This window comes from Kogia breviceps, chromosome 3 (assembly GCF_026419965.1).
Source record: "Kogia breviceps isolate mKogBre1 chromosome 3, mKogBre1 haplotype 1, whole genome shotgun sequence".
In the NCBI taxonomy this organism is placed as follows: domain Eukaryota; kingdom Metazoa; phylum Chordata; class Mammalia; order Artiodactyla; family Physeteridae; genus Kogia; species Kogia breviceps.
In genome coordinates, this window is record NC_081312.1 from 149,127,338 (window position 1) to 149,149,799 (window position 22,462).

At 40.4% G+C, this 22,462-nt stretch overlaps 1 protein-coding gene across 1 annotated transcript in view; it reads right to left on the reverse strand.

Moving 5' to 3' along the window:
- The window catches only part of SCG3 (secretogranin III), a 39,163-nt gene that overhangs the window by 11,236 nt on the left and 5,465 nt on the right, over positions 1-22,462 (reverse strand). The window contains exons 5-10 of the mRNA XM_059056268.2: positions 20,783-20,925; positions 19,815-19,964; positions 16,771-16,948; positions 13,748-13,864; positions 10,337-10,420; positions 8,314-8,451 (exon numbers count right to left, since the gene is read on the reverse strand). Coding sequence (XP_058912251.1) covers positions 8,314-8,451; positions 10,337-10,420; positions 13,748-13,864; positions 16,771-16,948; positions 19,815-19,964; positions 20,783-20,925 — 810 coding nt within the window. The remainder of the gene's footprint in view (positions 1-8,313; positions 8,452-10,336; positions 10,421-13,747; positions 13,865-16,770; positions 16,949-19,814; positions 19,965-20,782; positions 20,926-22,462) is intronic.

Here is a 22,462-nt window from a genome sequence, read left to right on the forward strand (position 1 = left end):
AGGGCTTCCCTGGTGGCGCAGTGGTTGAGAATCCGCCTGCCGATGCAGGGGACACGGGTTCGTGCCCCGGTCCGGGAAGATCCCACATGCCGCAGAGCTGCTGGGCCCGTGAGCCATGGCCGCTGAGCCTGCGCGTCCGGAGCCTGTGCTCCGCAACAGGAGAGTCCACAACAGTGAGAGGCCCGCGTACCGCAAAAAAACAAACTAACTAAATAAAAACACCTACCAATGTGCTAAACATACTATATCCATGTGTCACTTAATCTTCACAGAGCTCTATGAAATAAGCATTATTATTCCCATTTTACTCATGAGGAAACTCAGGCTCAGGGAGGCTAAGTGATGTGCCCAAGCAGACAGCTGAGTAAGGGTCAGAGCCTGATCTTTTTTTTTTTTTTTTTTTTTTGTGGTACACGGGCCTCTCACTGTTGTGGCCTCTCCCATTGCGGAGCACAGGCTCCGGATGCGCAGGCTCAGAGGCCATGGCTCACGGGCCCAGCCGCTCCGCGGCATGTGGGATCTTCCCGGACCCGGGCACGAACCCGTGTCTCCTGCATCGGCAGGCGGATTCTCAACCACTGTGCCACCAGGGAAGCCCCAGAGCCTGATCTTGAACCAGAATGAATCTGGAACCTCTAATGAGTGGAACTGGGTAAAATTCACCTTTTCTACTAGAGATTTAGTGACTGTTGTTGTCATTACCAAACTGGCCAACAGGCAGTGGTTCTCAAACTTGGCTGCACATTGGAATCATTTGGGGGAGCTTTTAAAAATCCTGATGCCCGGGTAACTCCTCATGCCAAATAGATCAGAATATCTGGAGGAGGGACTAAGTATCAGGATTTTCTTAAAGCAATACTGAGATGATTCGAATGTGGGGCAAAATTTGGGAACCACTGCCACCAGTAGTGAGACCTCCACCCATTTGCTGGGGCACTGGAAACAATGGGAATAAAAGCAGGTGTTCCTCTGCTCTTAGAGACAAGCAGCTGGTTCCTGTTTACATTTTCTCTTCTCGGGAGCTATAAAGCAAATCTTTTATTTACACAGTGTGCATTAAAAGCCCATGAGAGTCCACTTTGCAAAACTGGCTTATTTTTTTCAAATTAATTTCAGCTTCCTTTGGAAAAAAATAGCTCATGGCTGAGGTAATATGGCACAAGCCTTAAAACGTATGCTGAAGCAGATGGGAAGAGAGCCAGAGAACAAGATGCAGCCCTGTTTTTCTGGCTGTTCTGGTTCTCAGCCCTGCAAGAGAAATATCCTTTATTATACATGACTTTGTCCTGATCCTGATATGCTCCCCTGATCTGCAAAATCCTCCTCAAAAAAACCAAACCAAACCAAACCAAGGCAAAACAAACAACTCTGTAGAAATCAATAGCTTTAACCTACTGAATGTTGGATATACTAAAGATATTAGATGTTTGAAAAGAGTGCTTATGAAAATTGTTTGATATAATGCTTAAAATTCCATATAGTAAAGATTATATGATTATAGGTTTGAACAAAGCAACTGATACTGGTATCATGGATGTCAAGGTGGGCCCCAGAGCCATTCAATTAAAGAATTTTTGTGGAAATTCCCTGGTGGTCCAGTGGTTAGGACTTGGCGCTTTCATTGCCGAGGGCCTGTGTTCAATCCCTGGTCAGGGAAATAAGATCTCACAAGCTGGGCTTCCCTGGTGGCACAGTGGTTAAGAATATGCCTGCTAATGCAGGGGACACGGGTTCGAGCCCTGGTCCAGGAAGATCCCACATGCCTCGGAACAACTAAGCCCGTGCACCACAACTACTGAGCCCGCGTGCCACAACTGCTGAAGCCCACGAGCCTAGAGCCCATGTTCTGCAACAAGAGAAGCCACAGCAATGAGAAGCTCGTGCACTGCAAGGATGAGTAGCCCCCGCTCGCACAACTAGAGAAAGCCCACGCGCAGCAGCAAAAACCCAACGCACCCCCCCCGCCAAAATAATAATAATGATCCCACAAGCCGAATGGCGTTGCCAAAAAAAAAAAAACTTGTGCAAATTGATGCCATTTGACATGCCTGCAAGATGCAGCACGGGATGCTGGGATGAGCACTGGTGAGAGTCAAGGGACAGAAGTTCAAGGCCCAGCTCTGCCACTCTTTGCCTATGAGCTCTTGGGTGAGACTGTTCATCTTCTAAGGCTTGGTTTACTTATTTGTAAATTAAGGAGTGAATTCTGAAAAGAAGATCCGTGCTTCCTGTATATGGGGAGAAATTCTCCTTTGCTGTCCTGGAAAATCCTGTGTTGGTGGTAGGTCTCTGGCCTGCCTTAGCTCCTGGCACACCTGCTGACTCATAGGGAAGAAGACAGCCTCACTATTTGTGGACATTTCCAACAGAATGCCTTGGGGCTTGAATAAAGACATGAATTTTCCCCTCCTGTGTTGCTTTAAAAATAAAAGCATCCCCATGAGTTAGTCAACTTATTATCAATTTATTAATTAAATAAGCTGCTTTCTCTTTTCTGGCTTCTGTAAAGAAGATACGGGGGGGCTTCCCTGGCGGCGCAGGGGACACGGGTTCAAGCCCTGGTCTGGGAAGATCCCACATGCCGAAGAGCAACTAAGTCTGTGCGCCACAACTACTGAGCCTGTGCTCTAGAGTCCGTGAGCCACAACTAGTGAGTCTGTGTGCCTGGAGCCCGTGCTCCACGAGAGAAGCCACACACTGCAATGAAGAGTAGCCCCTGCTCACTGCAACTAGAGAAAGCCTGCATGCAGCAACGAAGACCCAACACAGCCAAAAATAAATAAATAAATAAATATTTTTAAAGATTAAAAAAAAAAAGGGGGACGATAGGACATTTAGGTGAAAGTTATCTTAGAGATGACCTTTTCATCTTAATTCCATTATCTAGCCATAAACTTGACAAATGATAGCATTGGAATGAGTTTATGGGTATTGTAATGCTTATTTCACCCCTTGGATGATTTTTTAAAAAGATTTTCAGTGACTCATAGAGCAGAAGTGAATGAGTAAACATCAAACTGGCAAAAAGAGCCCCACTTAGATCATGGAATAAAACTTTAAAGTTCTTCGGTCTCCAGAGAGCAATTTATTTGAAAAATTAAGCATCATTATAGATATGGTTGAAATTGGAGTAAATCTGACTTCATTGGCATATCCCTATATTTAGGAATAATTATCAAATCATTCAAATAACTGCACCAACTAGAAACTGATATCTTAAAATATTATTCTTAGTGTGAGTCCCTGTAGAAAGCAAGGGTTTAAATAGTCTAAAATATTTTCAAAGGTGAACGTGTCATTTTTCATCACTGGTAATTAAATTGGATTTTTTATATTTAGCCTGAAGTGAGATGCATGTAAACTTGCTTTGTAAGTTGAAGAGTGACATAAATGTAGTCTGTTGTTGTTATTCCTCTTCCTCACAGGCCTCAGCATATGCTTGGCATGGTTAATCAATATTTGCCTTTGTTGGATGGGGCCATCACTTCACATTGCAAGACCAAAACAGACTCTCTACAGATATTCCTGCCAATGTGTCCTGCTTATAATTATTTCCTCAAGTGGTTTTAGCTATTACCTCATCTCTTGCTCTGCTCTGTAATGTCCTCCAGCTTTCTCTCTGAAGGGAGCCTGTTCTATATGCTGCTGACTCATCAGTAAGGGAGAGACATATGTGGCTTGTGTTGTATTTGCCTACATATGATTTAAGGCCTATTCTTAGGTCATTTCAGAGCTTGCCTGAGTCCTCAAAGGCAGGCATTGGTCCTTAAATTTTTTCTGTAGCTTTCTGTGCACAGTGCCAGACACGCCATTGGAATAAATGAATGTTTATTGCTGAATAAATGTCTCAAGAAACCCAGCCAACCCTGCATTCACCCACGTAGATTCTTTTATTTTTCTGCCTAGAGACAACAGGTGTTTTCTCCCTGGGTTTTATAACAGAGAAGCAAAATAGCCTTTGAGAAAAGCGCAAATAAAGCAACTGTGAATACAAAGATATATGTCATAATATGTCCTTTTGGGCATTAACTACATCTTTTCCAAGAAATGTTGGCCCTTGGCTTAAGCTCAGTTTGGTGTTTTCTAAACCATATTAGAATCAGTTTTTCTTATCCCAGAGTAAATAGGATCAGGGGTAGCATGAGTAAATTAAGTCTCTAAATAATGGGGGGAGACTAATTTTAGCCCCAAATCCCTACCCTTTTCCTAATGTTTCAGGAGAGCCATTACAAAGATTAACACTAACAGGATGGAGTTTTACTCTTCTCTCTCCCCGTTATTACCTGATGGAAATCCTAATGAGAAATCTAACCTCATCATTAGTCTCCACACACTCACACCCTAAATAGGAAGTAGTGAGCTACCAAGAATCAACTCCTTCATATTCTGTTTTTACATAATGCTTTCCTAAAACAAGTAAGAGACCTGGTAGCACCCATTCCTAGGGATATTTGCACAGCGATATAAGGTGGTGTCCGAAGCAATGAGCATACTGCCTCAGAGAGTAAGTTGACCTAGATAGCTATGGCTTGCTCTGTTCTAGGGAAGGATGGTCGTCATCACACGTCAGTTGCTCCCAGAGGAGATGATCCAGGCACACTGAGCTGTAGTCCTTTGTGCTGCCCAATTCCTACCTCTCTATCTCAGGCCACAGGACCACTATTTTCCTGCTTAGCTGTCTTTCAAAAGTTTACCACTCATCCTCCACCTCACATCCATTAGGATGGCCACCATAAAAACAAAACAAAACAAAAAACCACCAGAAAATAAAAGTGTTGGTGAGGATATGTAGAAACTGGAACTTTTGCACACTGTTGGTGGGAATGTAAAAGGGTGAAACCACTATGGAAAACAGTGGTTTCTCAAAAAATTAAAAATAGAATTATCATATGATCTAGAAATTCCACTTCTAGGACTATTTCCCCTGCCCAAATTGGATATTTTTTAGTCTTGAGATGTTTGTTCAGAGCAGCATTATTTACAGTAGCCAAAATGTGGAAGCAACACAAGTGTCCATAGGCAAATAGGTGGATAAACAAAATGTGGTATATACATTCAATGGGCTATTACTCAGCCTGAAAAAGGAAGGAAATTCTGATGCTCGTTACAGCGTACATGAAGCTTGAGGACATTATGTTAAGTGAAATAAGCTGGTAGCAAAAGAACAAATGCTGCATGATTCCACTTATCTGAAGTACCTAGAGTAGTCAAACTCATAGAGACAGAAAGTAGAATGGTGGTTGCCAGGGGCTGAAGAGGGAGGGGGAATGGTGAGTTACTATTTAATGAGTTTAGAGTTTCAATTTTGCAAGATGAAAAAGAGTTCTGGAAATGGATGGTGGTGATGGTAGCACAACGATATGATTGTACTTAATGCCACTGAACTGTACACTTAAAAATGCTACAATGGGGCTTCCCTGGTGGCACAGTGGCTGAGAGTCCGCCTGCCGATGCAGGGGACGCTGGTTCGTGCCCCGGTCCGGGAAGATCCCACATGCCGCGGAGCGGCTGGGCCCGTGAGCCATGACCCCTGCGCCTGCGCGTCCGGAGCCTGTGCCCCGCGACGGGAGAGGCCACGGCAGTGAGAGGCCCGCGTGCCGCAAAAAAAAAAAAAAAAAAAAAAAAAAAAAAAAATTTTTTTTAAAAAGCTACAATGGTAAATTTGATGTTATGTATATTTTACTATAATTTTAAAAAGATATTTTAAAAAGTTTACCACTCATCCAAAGTGGGCCTAGGGTTGATTGGAAGTATCAAGGCAGCATGACTGGTCAGCAAAGTCGACACATATATCACCAATTCCCCTTTTCCATGCCCATGACAAACATTATTAATTAATCATCGCAACATTCTTTCTTTCCTCCTGAGTCCAGATGCAACCTCATAACCTTTCCCAACATAGGCTACCACCAAACAATTAGAGTTCATATGTCAGTAATGTCAATATAGGAGAAAATTGTGGTGGTCTATGAAATCCATCCTAGAGAGAAGAGGGGTGTAATAATCTAAAACTTCATGAGATAGAAAAAATCGACATGAACTTGATATATTAAGAAAAAATGTCTTTTTCAGCCCTGTGTCAAAAAGTCCCAATAACTGGAATACAAGCAGTACCTTTGGCCAACATCACCACTCATTTGAACTCATGTAACGCAGGTTGGATTTTCTATATTTTCTACATAAAGGAACCAGCACTCTTTGAAGGAGAATTGATTTCAAGTTTTTTTGGGGGGAGGGGACAGGAAAATTCAGAGTAGGTCTACAATAGCCTGTTTAGGAGTTTGGGATTAACAGATACACACTGCTATATATAAATAAACAACATGGACCTCCTGTATAGCACAGGGAACTATATTCAATATCTTGTAATAATCTATAATGGAAAAGAATCTGAAAAAATATATATATATATTTTGCTGTAAACCTAAAACTAATACAACATTTTTCTATAGTTCAATTAAAAAAAATAGCCTGTTGTTGCCAGAGAGCATAGATGCTTTAAAAACCACTGGGTACAGGGCAAAAAGGATAAAGGAGAAACTTGGAGGCAGGGTTACTGCCCAATCTACACCAATTTAAACAAAAATCATCATCGTCGTCATTATCATCATTAACTGGAACAACTTACATAAATGGAGAAATTTAATATAAAGGGTTAACAAAGAGAGTAGTAATATAAGAGAGAAATAGTTTGTACTTTTATTGCTGTTATTAAGTTACAAGGTATTAAATACATAGCTAGCTTCTTTCTTTTCTCCTTAATACATAGACACTGTTAAGCATGGGTCTATTATCAAGTATGAATGTGAACCTGTTTCTATCTGTATGAGCAAGAGAGACTGGGAACTTGTATGAGGGCCAAGCAGTCTCTTCAAAATTAAGAGCTATACCATGAACATGATCAGCTTTTGTGGTCTCCTATCAGATTACAGCAAGGAATAAGGGAAGTCCCTCAGTTCATTGCCACTAATGATTATATGTAATAAACAATGAAAGGGGAGCCCAATGGTGTATTTCCAGATGATAAATTAGCTGAATGTCACACTTGCTACCCCCTCTCCCAAGAGAGCAGTGACCCATTCCCTCAGCTTCCAGGGAAGGAAACCTCTAGATGAGATGACCCTACTAATGAGATACAGAAAAGATAATAAATAGGGTTCCAGTTATAACAAAGAGTTCAATATATCATGACAAAAAAAAAAAAAGTAGGTTTAAGCCATCTGTTCACAGCTTCCGGTAAAGACACTGAGTTTCAGAAAAAGAATATCTATCTGAGATACAGACATTTTCTACGATGTAACCAGCACACTTTGTAATTAAAGGGGCTTGAAACACTGGACTGTGCAACCAGATCCCGCATCCTGACCTGAAGTCAGAGGGTTAATGACTTTGAACTTGCAACTTCATAAGGTCTTTTTCTTTGGGTATAGTAAAGTTTCTCAAACCTTGGAAGATGTGAATTTATATCATATCGACTTACTAGAGCTGAGTAAAAATTTGACCCCAGGAATGTGTAAGAATAAGGATAAAAACAAGTTTTATAATTACTGGGCTAGTTTAGTGTGTGCTTTTTTGCTTTTTAAGGTATTTAGGTTATTTAAGGAAATGTGATATATTTGATTTATGATTTTTAATCAAGTCTTTGAAAGTGTCAGATTATAATCAGTATAAATGATTAAGAAAATTTGCTTTGTTAAATCTATAAATTTTGATGACTTTGTTAAATAAGTAGTATGTGACTATTAAGAGGAGTGTCAGTTATGTTTAAATGAATATTGCTTAATAAATTCATAAGATCATAAATTGGACATTGAACAATGCACAAATGGTCATGAGTGTTCCTCCCAAAGTGCAAAAGCCCACTGGACGTTAAAGTCCATCAAAAGATGAAACCAGTTTGCCATTCCAGGAGACTCAAGACCATTAAAAAAACTGCTATTCAAATAAAGGTACCACGTGCTGAATCTTCTGTATACAGATGATGTTAATTTCTCCAATTTGGTGGGGCTTGACTTTTTTTGTTTGTTTGTTTTCTTTTGTGGTATGCGGGCCTTTCACTGTTGTGGCCTCTCCCATTGCGGAGCACAGGCTCCGGACGCACAGGCTCAGCGGCCATGGCTCACGGGCCCAGCCGCTCCGCGGCATGTGGGATCTTCCCAGACCAGGGCACGAACCCGCGTACCCTGCATCGGCAGGCGGACTCTCAACCACTGCGCCACCAGGGAAGCCCGGGGCTTGACTTTTGGATGACCCTTCAAGTGAAAGTTTTGCTTCCCCAATTTCATTGTCAACGTAGAGCTGTCAATTCCATACCTTTTGGCTCATCTGTCTTTCCTCTTGGGTTGGAGTCATCATCTTTTGTGGAATCCTTCAAGGTTCCATATTCCTTTTCCATCTTAGCAGCTTCTTCCTTGGTACTGTCTGTTTCTTCATGACTCTTCTCTGATGGCACTGTAATCAGATTGTGCACTATTATAACCCTATTTCCTATCTATTAATTAATTCCTAGTGTAGAAATAAATTTTATTAAAAAGGTGTAGTTTGAGGTCAGATCATTTTTTGAGCTGAAAGAGATCTTAGTGATTATCAAGTGTGACTCCTCCCTCCCCACCATTTCACAGAAGAGGAAACTGAGGCCCAAAGCGGGGAGAGATGTGCCGAAGGCCACCCGTAGAGTTAGAAGAAGAGCTGGGCCAACATCCCCCACCTCCAGCTTTCTGGATTCTGGTTGCATTTTTTTCTGTTCTGCCACACTGTGTTATTAGAGTGTAGATTATTCTCCTTATTTTAATCAATGTTGGCATTCAAGTGGGATAGGTCAGTTTCCAAAGGAAATTTGAGTCTTGATTCCAAATGAAAATAACTCTGTAGTTGCCCCATCTCTCCTCGATGTTTTCGAAGAACAGTCTGTTGCTCAGAGTAGCACCTAAGGGTTTGGGGCTATGGCTGGACTTCTCTCCTGCCTCTTTCTTCATACTCCCTTATCCCTGGTCACCCTAATGCAAAGAAGAGTATTGGACCCTTGCTGTCAATAATAACGCTTGCTCACTTCTCACTTAAAAATAACTATACTTCCTTCTAGAAATCCTATATTGAATTAAAGAATCATAAAACTTGAAGTAGGTAACCCCTTGAAACCAATGGTAATGCATCCCGGTAGTCAGTAAAATAGGGAATGTCAAGCAGTCTAATAAGCTTTTTTCTTTTTTCAGTAAAAGGTTTATTACTACAGAAAAATAGGAAAAAAGAAAAATCAGTTATTGTCTCATTAAACATCCACTACTAGTGTTGTAGTATATTGTAGTATATATATATATATATATATATATATATATATATATATATATATATATATATATATATACTTTTTTTTTTTTTTTTTTTTTTTTTTGCGGTATGCGGGCCTCTCACTGTTGTGGCCTCTCCCGTTGCGGAGCACAGGCTCCGGACGCACAGGCTCAGCGGCCATGGCTCACGGGCTTAGTTGCTCCGCGGCATGTGGGATCTTCCCGGACCAGGGCATGAACCCGTGTCTCCTGCATCGGCAGGCGGATTCTCAACCACTGCGCCACCAGGGAAGCCCTATATATATACTTTTTTGATGCATTTTTTTTCATACTTGTGGCACAGTTTTGTTCCTTGCTTTTGTCATTAGCATCATTATGGCAGAATGTTTCCAGGTTATTAAAAACTGCTTGAAAACATCATTTTAAAGGGCTGTATATTCTATCAAATATAGGTACATAATTTCTGTGATAGGGACACAAAATTAAAGTATAAGAGTTTGTGATCTTTTCTCTTTTTGTGCCTTCCTCGTCCCTGAAATTCTCCTTTGCACAGCTCTGCTCCGTGGTATTCGCCATGCTAAGCAGGGTGATGGGTAGAGATGCAGAAGTGACAAAACCAAGAGAAGGCCATAAATCATACCACACGGGGGCGCAGACTGTCCCAGAGGAGAAAGAAGAGCTAGGAGGGGAGAGTATGGGACGAAGCAGCAGGAGGGGACAGAGGGTCAGGGACAGTGGTGATCTGGGGAGAGAAAAAGATACCTAAAGGAGAATTTTAGGAAGGATTGCTCAGCTTGTGATATAGCTTTCACCTTTGCCCACCAGCCACCACTTCAGTAAAGTCCTCATTTCTTTTCAATGCTTCTTGGGATTAAATTTCTGTGCTGACTGGCCAAGGTTGTAGCTACTTAATCCCATGGTTGGATTTCAGGTTTTCAAACTTTTTGAAATCTGTAATTCTTTATCAGTGTTTATTGAAGTTCATGATTTACCACTCAAAAGGGTTATTTTGCTAAAAGCTGGGGGGAAAATGCTAAAATAAATCATACCTGGGAAAAGCTTGCTCTTATTGTCAGTAACATTTTTTTCTAGCTTGTTCTTGGTCTGAAGAGCAATTGTTTCATCCAAGTTTTCTGGAGGGGGGAGGAGAAGAAATAAAATTTTACGTCCTAAAAGACCATTTCAAAGTGTTACTAAAAGTGTTTAAATCTCACCAGAAATAGTGCAACAGCAATTCCACAATATTAGCACTGCTAGTAAGGGGCTTTGATGTGGATTATATTTCATTGACTCTCAAGATGGAAAGGCATACAATTTGAGTTCCTCAAGTTCAGCTTCCTACTCAGTTAATTGCAGAAGTCCCTTCCACATTTCTGTGACCACTGTTAGAAAACATCCAGGATTGAGGCCTATAATGGACAGCTGTGGTTTTGGCCCACTCAACGCCTCTGGTAACTACACCTTGATTTTCCTTTGGAGAACCCAGACCTCTTCCACTCTCAGCATATTTGCTCCACTGGTGGCTGAATAACCCAGGCCTGGCTCCTCCAGCCCTCAGGCTATGGCGATTGGTTCAAGGAGGAGCACATGACTCAAGCCAGGCCAGTGAGATTCAATGCTAAGAGAAAGAGGCTCTCTTTCCACTAGGATAGCTATACTGTGTGGATGTGAGATTGGGGCTGTACGAGCCATCTTGTTTCCAGGATGGAGCAGTTTATCTGGAATGAACCAACATACAAAAAGTCAGTGAGATGGGGAGGGATAGGTTCCTCACATTGTGGTGGGCTTCACAAACCTGAAGCCAGACTACCCCCACCCCTGGACTTTTCAGTTACATGAGGAAATAGATTCCCTTGTCGCTTAAGCCAAACAGTTGGATTTCTGTCATTCAGGGCTCTCACTAATTCATGAGGCAGCCAGTTCTATTGTTAGTCTTAAAAAATATGTTTTTCACTAAGATAGAACATTGTGTAAGTTTAGGGTATAGTACAACATACTGATTTGATACATTTATATTCTGCAAAATGATTACCACGGTTAGCTAACACCTCCATCATGTTAGATGTCTCAAGGGCGAGAATTTCTCTATTCATATTAAGCTGAAATCTGTATTCTTGTCTTTGTCCTAATTCTGCTCTTTGGAGTAACATCTTGTAGGTGTTACCAGATAGGAATCTAGATTGTGACCACCTCAAGGCAGTCAGTGAATTAGAATCCACAACCCTGGTATTCAGTTATTTAACCAGTCACATATCCATCTTACTAATAGGACAGGGCGATTTGCAAACAAGCATTTCTTTGCAATTAGTCCATAAAGATTCCATTATTACTTTGTATTACTTCTCTCCAAGAAAATTCTTCCTTCTACCCTACCCCATCCCTTTTTGAGAAGAAAATCAGTATATCCTATTGTGTGACACATTCTGCTTTCTTCTTTGAAATAGCGACCACAGCTGTCAACCTTTGTAGTCACCATACATTGTTGGGACCAGAACAGAAGGGTAGATCACTGATCATCGTTTGTAACATGCTGAGATGGAGGAGAGGAGGTTAGTTGATCCTCTCTCTTCTACCCATGCTGCCCCTGTTTATAAAATATGTTTATAAACAATATTAAAAACACAATTTATAAACATACAATTATTAAAAACGCAAACATTAAAATATAAACTTTAGTCTAAATAAGAATTAATAATTTATATAGTCTCCTCTTGTGGGGTAGCGAGTTTATTTCTATTGTTTTGTTTCTAGAAGCCAGTGCTGTCCAATAGAACTTTTTGCAACGATGGAAATACTCATTTCTGTGCTGTTCAATATGGTAGCCACAAGCTAACTGTGGCAAGTGAGCACTTGAAATATGCCTAGAGCAACTGAGAAACCAGATTTTTAATTTTGCTTAATTTTAATTACAGTTAATTTAAATAGCAACAGATGACTATCACACTGGACTGCACAGCTATAAATAATAGTGGAAACACCTGGCTTGCACACAAGCCTTTGCGGCATCTCTAATTTATTTCCATAGGATAAATGACTTAAGTGTGAAATATGAGTCACAGGGTATTGATATGAAACAATGATTGATTTGAAACAATGCTTTAGATCTACTATGAAGTGGATAAAGTAGGCCACAAAGCATGGTGTGTAACTTAAGCTCACTTTTTGTTAAACGAAAGAAAAAAAATGACATAAGTATGTATGTGTATGTGCGCATACATTATCATGTATTATATACATAATATATATATTATGAGTGATTTTTCACTGTCTTTAATATCTTTTTGCACTGACTGATTTTTTAAAAATAAATATGTTCTTTTATAATCATAAAAAACCCCAGTAAAACTAGTTTTCATGTAGGAAAAAATGGCATTTATACAGAACAACTCTGGATTACTCTATCCTATGAGATTTTTCTCTTCCATTTAATTCTCCCTCCCCCATCAGTGATCGGAGTAAGGGGCCATGAGTTCATCTTGCCCAAAGGACCTCTGAGATGAATGGTATTTGGTGATTAACTAAACCAAGCAGGAAAACAAAAGGCTTTTCTCCTTTTAACAACCTACGTGCAGAATCAAAGATTGTTTAAGCTTATCTATAAAGTTCAAAGAATCAAAGGTTGACAAACCTTTTCTATAAAGGGCCAGTTAGTAAGTATATTTGGCTTTGCAGGCCATATGCAGCTACTCAGCGTTGTCATGGTAGCACAAAAGTAGCCATGGACAACACTAAAACAAAGAAGCACAGCTGTGTTCTAATAAAACTTGATTATGGATGCTGAAATTTCAATTTTATGTAGTTTTCTCATGTCACAAAACTATTATTTTGATTTTTTTTCCAACCATTAAAAAATGTAAAAGCTATTTTTCGCTTGTGTGCTATACAAAGATAGGTGATGGGACAGACTGGCCCATGGCCAGGAGTTTACCAGCTCCGGTTAGAGGTAACAGAGTCCTTTATTTCACAGATACAGAAACTGAGGTCCAGAAAGGTGAGTGCCTTCCCCAGCATGACAGACCTGGTCTGAGGCAGAGCTGGGACCAGGAAGCAGAACTTCTGATGCCTAATCCAGTGCTCCTTCCTCCTCACCACACACAGGCCGCACTGGTTAAAATCAAGACTCTTTTTGTCCCAACCACGCAAACACAATTGGAAAAGAACCAAAAGTCAAATTTTAATAATATTATCTCTGAGGAGATTATTAGAAGATGTTAACAAGACAAAATGTAACAAAGGTGAAATGTCTGTATTTGAACTGGACCTATACATATAAAGAGTTGAAAACGTCTGGTTAATTTTATTTGTATGCGTTGTCAAGCTGGGCAATTCTGATTACCCAGATGATTCAGGCGACTTTGGCATAAATTATCAAATTAGTAAAATAATTGTTGCCAAATCTCTCATTCATTTTGGACAATGAAAACTAACCACTGTGAAAACAAAAGAGGTAGGACTCTCACCAAGGTAGGAAACACCTTCTTCTGGAGATATGGTGCCATATTTTACCATCATCTTCACAAAGTCAATCAACGTTTTCATGATAGTAATCAGGGTTTCTTTCTCTTTTGCCTCTTTTTCTATATAAAAGGACAAAATAATTTTTTAAAAACTAGTGGAGTATAGCTTCATTTTTCAATGTTAATTTATGAAATATAGCATCTCATTGAAATAGTTCTCTCTAAATATATAGCTAAAATATATTTAATTTCTGAAAAGCCCAAGACTTGATTGGGAATATAGAACAATGTACAGGTATACTGAAATTTTTCAGAAATGGGTAATTATAACTTCTCCAACAAGGTTTTTACCTTAATCTAAAATATTTTATTGATAGAGTAGATGATAGAGACAGTTTGCAACCTGAGATAATATAAACTCAAAAGGAAAGTTAGAAGATTGGTAACCCAACAACCTTTCTCTACTATGGTCGTATGTTTTTGAGGGAAGGAATGACCTGTTTTCATTAATCAAGATTAATATTTGAAATAGGGACACACATGTTTCTTTATTTTTTAAATGCAATGTTGATTTTTTGACAGTAGTATATATTGCTTTCTAACATTTATTTCATTTGAAGGAATAAATGCATATAGTGAAAATATTTCAATGGTACAGAAGTAAACAGTGAAAGCAATATTCTCTTCCTCTCCCTCCCCACAACTCCTACTTCCTATAAGCAACCACTACTAACAGTTTCTTGGAAACTTCATATTTGACATACTGTTCTGTATCTTTTTTTTTTTTGGCGGTACGCGGGCCCCTCACTGCCGTGGCCTCCCCCGTTGTGGAGCACAGGCTCCGGGTGTGCAGGCTCAGCGGCCATGGCTTATGGGCCTAGCTGCTCCGCAGCATGTGGCATCTTCCCAGACCGGGGCACGAACCCGTGTCCCCTGCATCGGCAGGCGGACCCTCAACCACTGCACCACCAGGGAAGCCCTGTTCTGTATCTTGATAGAACAAGATGGCCAGTGAGGGGGCTTCCCTGGTGGCGCAGTTGTTGGGAGTCCGCCTGCCGATGCAGGGGACGCGGGTTCGTGCCCCGGTCCGGGAGGATCCCGCATGCCGCGGAGCGGTTGGGCCCGTGAGCCATGGCCGCTGAGCCTGCGCGTCCGGAGCCTGTGCTCCGCAACGGGAGATGCCACAACAGTGAGAGGCCCGCATACTGAAAAAAAAAAAAAAAAAAAAAAAAAAAAAAAAAAAAAAAAAAAAAAAAGATGGCCAATGATTCCATAATAGTTCAGTGGCTATATTAATTCTAAAATCAGAAAAAAAAAATCTATTTCCATTTTTGAAGGAAAGAAAAACTAAGTTGCTAGAGGACTGCTTCCCTATTCTTTCAGCTGCCAGGAAGGATTTTCTCTACATACTTCTAGCCTTTCCGCCCATTTTTTCATCCTCCTCATAGATGAGGTTGGTAGCCAACAGCCATTAGTCTACTTTTCTTGACGGATGGGGATTTGGAATCTTTCTTCTTTTCATTCCCCTGGAACAGTGGAAGGCAGGGACCTGAAAAATGTGCCTGCTGTGCAGACTCAAACTCTTCCAGGATTGGCTGTTCCAAGAGCTAGACTGAGGGTAGGGAGTAGACAAGCCCACTGCATTCTACAACCCGGTCTGTATCAGTAGCAAAGATATTTTGGTTTTCTGCCTGTTTTAAAAATTTCTCAATTGGTTCAGACCTTGGGTAAAAAAGATGGGTACTATCAAAGACCTCAGTGTAAGTATTTAAATTAAAAGTCTATAAAAATAAAGGCAATAAAGAATGGGGTCAAGGAAACTGAAAGATAAAAACACACAAAATAAAGAATATTCCATACAGTGGAATCTTAAAAATACCACAAAAGTCACAAAGTTGGGAGAGAGGAAGGTGGGAGAAGAGGTGTGGGAGAGAAATCCTGGAAAAGGGCAGGTAAATAATAACTTCAGCAATCACATTATTTGCTCAAGGTCACATCCATATAAATACTTGGTATTATGCTGATACACTTCACTGATAAGAAGTGACTCACCAGAATGACAGAGGTTCTGAGCTGGGTATCTGCCAACCAGTGGGGCAAGATGGATCGGAATAGACCCTCAAGATGTACAAGCCCTGCAGACACCAGCAGGGGGGCTGGTGCCATCTGGCCAATGTCTGGGATTGAAGGACAAAAGGATGTTCCCCAGAAATGCAGTCTACTCTAAGGTTACTTCTTGGGGAAAGATGTTACAATTACAGAAATCTTTATTACAAATGTTCAAACTGGCAATGAATCTTTAAACAGGAAGAAGAAAAGCTATAAGGCAGTGCAGGGCAGCTATATGGACAATAACAACAACAGAAAATTGGCACATTATTATCCTCCTTGCAGATTAACCAAAAATAAACATGAACTGAAATCTTCAGTCAACTTATTTGGGTGCACATATAAAAGAAAAGAGAGCAACACATTTCCCAAGCGTGTTTTGGGCTCCTGACCTTCAGTAGTCCAATGTTTAGTTCAATTCATTTGAAGACAAGTTGAAAATATCTAAAAAGCAAAATTCTGAATCATTTTAAAATAATGAAATATGTTCCATACACTGTTCTTACTAAGAGAGGAAAATAAAGCCTTTTTGAAAAGAGACTTGCAATAAAAATTGAGGCTGAACTGCGTCAGGCCAGGAGCACTCAGATTCATCTCTATATTGGTACAAGGTTCACTACAATCCCAGGAACACAGCATGTGTTCAATACCATCTATTGAACAAATAAATGAACCCTCTGTTAACATGAAGATTAAATTATCCAGAAATTCCACCTTTCCTGATTACCCTTTCCTAAATATTTCCATGGCTAGTACACTTCTTTTGAAAAAAATCAATGTGAACTATTTTCCCCAAGGACATAATATATGTCATTGACGGCTGAATTTAGAAATTGAAAACAGGAAGAAAAAAAACCCACCCACACATTTCCTGGAATTACTGTTTCTGTTCCACATGGTCAGAAAACAATGTTTACCTGAATCAATATTTTTCAGTAGTGCATAGAAGTTTGGGAAATACTGGAGTTCCTCAAAGTTGTCTTCACTGTAGGTTTTAGTTCTCCTTTCCAAGCCATTCGTCAAGGTTAAGGTGTTAGATACTGTTTCGTCATTTTCTCCATTAGTAAAACCATCTTGAATTGCTGCCATTGGAGTCTCCAGTGGGGGAAAAATCAATACAAAATAAACATTTTTGTTAGAACTGATGACAATCCAGGATGATTCTTTCCTCTGTGATGCCCTTGAATTGTAGTGCAAGAATATCTCTTCCTTTGTAAGCTCCTGCAGGATCAAACTCTTTTGCAAGCGTGTGGGCATCTAGTTACATGGGAAAGTCATTGGGACTTAGAGACAGGTGCTTTACCTGAAGACCCTGGCTCCTGCTCAGGGGAGAATAGACAGGTTCCTGCTCTGGCCAATTTTCCCTCCACCAGTTCTCATGAGTGTTTCTTCATAAAACTGCCTTTCACCAAGGAGGGGAGCTTTGAGTTTATAGAATCTACCAAGAGGGATGGTGCCAAGATACAGGAAAGCCTGTCACAATGTCTAATACTAGCACAGCAGTCATACCTTAGTGATTCCTGGGTGACATTTTAAACGCTGGCTGGGAGGGTACACAAAACTCTTTCCAAAACCTGATGTGTGTCCAGTGTTCCCTATCTTAATGATCCATTCTCCATTGAGTGAACTAGACAGAAATGTAAGAGCCTTTCTTGCCTCTTCCTCTTCATTTCCCTGCATTCGATCCATCAGTAGCCTTATTGGCCACACTGTCTAAATTTATCCCAAATTTGTACATTTCTCACTTTCTCCACTACCCCACTCTAGTCCAAGCTACCTTCACTTCTTACTTTTTAACTGGTACACCACCCACCTTCCAATCTATTCCCAACCCTGCATTTTCCACATTGTAGACAGTTATCTTTTAAAAAATATGATCATGTAACTCCTTTGCTTAAAATCCTTCAGTGTTTTCCCATTGCTCTTATGATAAAGATCAGAATCTGTACATGGCTGGTAAGACCCTGCTGATCTGGCCTGGGTCCACCTCTCCAGTCTCATCTCTCATTGCTCTCTCTGTGTGGCAGCCACACTGTCCTTGTTTCAGTTACTTGGGTACTCCACACATCCTTCTCTACATATTGCCTATCATATTCACAAGTTAACTCCTATTCAGCCTTCAGTTTTTGGCTCAAGTCACCTCCTCTGGGAAGCCTTCCCCAAGCCTAAGTCCAAGGCAGGTTCCTTTTTTATGAGGTCTAGTAGAACCATGTTTCTTTTCTCAGAGCAGTTAATGCAGTCACAATTAAAATACATGACTGGGCTTCCCTGGTGGCACAGTGGTTGAGAATCTGCCTGCCAATGCAGGTGACACGAATTTGAGCCCTGGTCCGGGAAGATTCCCACATGCGTCGGAGCAACTAAGCCTGTGTGCTACAACTACTGAGCCTGAGCTCTAGAGCCTGCGAGCCACAACTACTGAGCCCACGTGCCACAACTACTGAAGCCCGTGCGCCTAGAACCCATGCTCTGCAACAAGAGAAGCCACCACAATGAGAAGCCCGCGCAACGCAATGAGAAGCCCGCGCACCGCAATGAAGTGGAGCCCCCACTCGTGGCAACTAGAGAAAGCCTGCATGCAGCAGCAAAGACCCAACACAGCCAAAAATAAAATAAATAAATTTATTTATTAAAAAAATAAAATAAAATACATGACTGATTTGAAGATCATCTACCTCTTCCCTTAGACCTTAAGCATCATGAGAGCAGGGATTGTATCTTTTTAAATGAGCATTGTATCCCCAGTGTTTGGTACATAGGTGGTACCTCAATAAACATTTACTGAAAGAATATTTTGTTTGCATTTATGCATTTAGATAATATGAGTGAGCAGGTCAATCATATGGACATTTTAGAGGTGGGAAGTAAGGAGTACATAATGGGAGTGAAGGATCATGAAAATTGCTATGTCAGTTTTAGTTCAGATTGGTAAGTTTGAGTAAAAGCCATGAGTTCTGTGATAAATCTAGATAGTTTTTTTTTTAGGGTGAGTGGATCTTCAAAAGCTGTTTTAAAAAATGGCAGATGGTGGGGATTGGAAGTAGGGAGAGCTAGCAGTAAAAAACAAAACAAAACCAATCTATACCAATTTCTGTTTTCTAGCCTTCCCTAAAATAGGACCATAGGTCTACACACCCTTTTTCTTTGTATTTGGGATGGGATGTTGGAGAGCCATGGGGTATCGGTGCTCTGGTGGAGAAAATGAAAGGAGAGGTGAGGAGTTTGATATCCTTTTATATCCTCCTATAGTTAGCTCCATCTAGAAGTTTAAAAAGAATTCAAGGAGGAGAGAACGATTTTAGTAGTTTGGCTGAGGCCAAAGAAAAGATGAAGAGGCAAGGAGTCCAGCAAGGACAAGGACGAATGAATGGCAAGTCTAAGTAAAGGATGACAGGCCTCTAAGCCAATGGAAAGAGGAAGGAGCAGATGGAAGAAAACAGGGTAGACAGAGAGGCAGCATGAGGCAACTAGCTCTGAGGAATGTAAAAGCTGGTGTGGAAAAGGATCAAATCAGCCTAAGTTTCTTTTTTGGGGTTCTGGGAGCAGATGATGACATCCACTGTGAACAGAAGTTGGATACCAACTTCTGTTGTGAAATACTTGGATCCAGTGCACTGTGATTATACGAATTGTTATGTGAAATAACCATTTCACATAATATTATGCGTTATTTTACTCTGGGGTATAAGGCATAATCTTTACTATGTAATATAACATGCATCTTTATACTATTTTCAAAGTAGAGTTCATTTATATCTTTTAACTCATTGGTATTTCATTAATGTATATATTTTAAGTGGGCTAAAAATGTCACATACCCCAATTCTTATTTGGCACAAACTGAAGTACTAATTATACACAGATTGTATTAATGATATACAAATACAAGTATACACACACATCCATGCACATGCATATATACACATACATAATAGATGCATATACATTTGCATATACATACCACTTTCTCTGGTATTTTTCCAGCCTGACTCTCAGTCCTGTTTGTTGGCTTATTGAGTTCCTCTTCATAATTGTTGGCTTCCTTAGAGATCAGTTTTTGTAAAACCTCTGCAACTTCATCTTCCAGTGTGTGTGCCTGGCTTTCTGTGATCTGTTATAAAGAGTCAAAACATATAACTGTTATTTCCATTTTTGTGATTAAAGAAAATCTAGACTAAACTCTTTAGATGAACACATATTTTTAGAAGACAAGAGAATGTTCTGGTCCCTCTTCTGAACATCCCTTGATTATGCCTCTGCTACATGCTGGCCTTCACAATAGCTGCTCAGCACTCCTGGGAAGAAGTGTCTTTGGGCCCATTGTGCAACCATCAGTCCTGTCTGTTGGAACCCACAGAATACTTAGTTTGAGAAACAACTTGAAGGTTGTCTCTCAGTCCTCAGCTGCAGGCCATAGTAGGTAACCTTTGAAACCTGCAAATTTAGTGCTCTCCTAAAGCCTGCCAGGTCTGTATTAGTATCTGGGTGGGGCAGGGTCAGTCTGAATTGCTTAGGGTTTCCCAATCGTTGCATGGCTTTGCACATCTTATTTCCTTCTCATCTAACACATTTTTTTTTTAAAAACTTCTGCTGGTTAAATCCTAACCATCCTTCTAAGCTCACTTCAAACACCTCCTCCTCTGAAGCTTTTCCTTATTGCACAATTGGATATAATCCATCCTCTGGCACACTGAACCACTCAGATGGTTCCTATGCACCTTGCGTCATGAGCACTTGTGTACTTGTCTAGTGCCTCTGATAAACCATAAATTCCTAGAGGGAAAGAATGGTGTCTTACTTGTCTTCGAGACCCATGGTGACCGATATAAAGTAGATGCATTATAAACATTTGGCTCTTTGAATGAAGTGGCTTGGCTTCTTAGCATATGCCAACCTAAGATTTGGTTTATTCTCATGCATATGACTTACTAGGCCAAGATTCAGCAGTTTAGAAACGATCTTGTCAAATACTCCTCTGTCATTTTCCTCATAAATCCTGGTAGCAATTTTCTGGACAATGTCTTCAGCAGTTAAAGAAGTTCCATCTAGTTGATGAAGGCCATCTGGATCGTCTAGACAGAGCAATCACAACCTCACGTTGTGGTGATCACACACCTATTTCTTGGATTACATTAGAGTTATAATCTATATCTTCTACACTCAAATATGTTTGGAATATGTTTAAGGTGGTGCTTCGTCCATGAAAACTCTTGGTTTAAAATAAAATTTGACTTCAAGTTAAGAACCTAGGATGATAATGGAAATTCTGAAAGCTTCTTATGTGATTATAAGAGGAAGATCTGAAAGCAACACAAAAGGCCTCTCCGTTTTTAGCACTAAGAGTACAAAAAGTAAAATACTGTTAGATAGTATGCAGGATTATTCAAAGCACCCTTCTATATGTTATATAATTTGATATTCCATTTCCCCACAAGAGTAGATTGGTATTATCTTCACATGTACTCCCTTTGCAGGCAAATTCCTGGGCTTAGGGTGGGGAAAACTGCCTTACACCCAGAATCAGAGAGTATGTACTGAAGATTTTATGACTTACCTGGAATAACTGTTTACTTGTGAGTATGTGTCAGGGCACCTTTATGTAAGGCAGCTTAACGTGACAAGCCTCTTTCTCCAGAGAATAGGGAACTTATTTTATGTGCCTGTAATTTAAGCTTTTAAAATGTGATCACAGGGGCTCCCCTGGTGGCGCAGTGGTTGAGAGTCCACCTGCCAATGCAGGGGACACGGGTTCGTGCCCCAGTCTGGGAAGATCCCACATGCCGCAGAGCGGCTGGGCCCGTGAGCCATGGCCTCTGAGCCTGCGCGTCTGGAGCCTGTGCTCTGCAACGGGAGAGGCCACAACAGTGAGAGGCCTGCATACCGCAAAAAAAAAAAAAAAAAAAAAAAAAAAACAAAAAACTGATCACAGGTTTGCACAAAGAAGTATGTAAATCTATGTAAGTCTCAGCAGAGAAGCTTGCAGATATGTATCCTTGGCTTTCCTGGGAATACATTTGTCAGCACTACTCCAGATTAAAGCAAGGGCCCTTCCTGAGGGAAAGGAAGGATACAGTAGGGTTGGTGGCAAGGAAGCTCTGCACTATGTCCACAGAGCACTCCCAGGAATTAATTGGTCTTTTCCAATCTATGCCACATGGAACAGTATATTCATATATGCAAGTTTACAAGGCACTTAACCTGTCACTCCTAGGCAGCTTGGAAAGATCAGAAATTTAGCTCCAGTGATCTCTCTTGTTACCTATATATCCTTGGACCACTGTAAAGGAAGTTAATAAGAGTATCTATTTCATGGGATTGTGAGGATCAAATGGAATAAGATGTAAAAGCACCTTTAAAATTGCAAAGTATCGTATGAAAGTTAATGTAGTTTTATTATTATGGACCGTAGATTTGTACCTGAAATAAAGGAACTACAATTATCTTCTAGAGAAAATAGACATTGCATCCCTAGCCAAGTCCTACCCTAATAATTCTGATCATATTCACTCAAAGAAAGAAGAACCTAGTACATATTTCTATTCTGATTCTCTCCTTTTCTTCCATAGTTCCTGGGGATTCGTAGACTTTTTCTAGACTCTATGAAGCTGC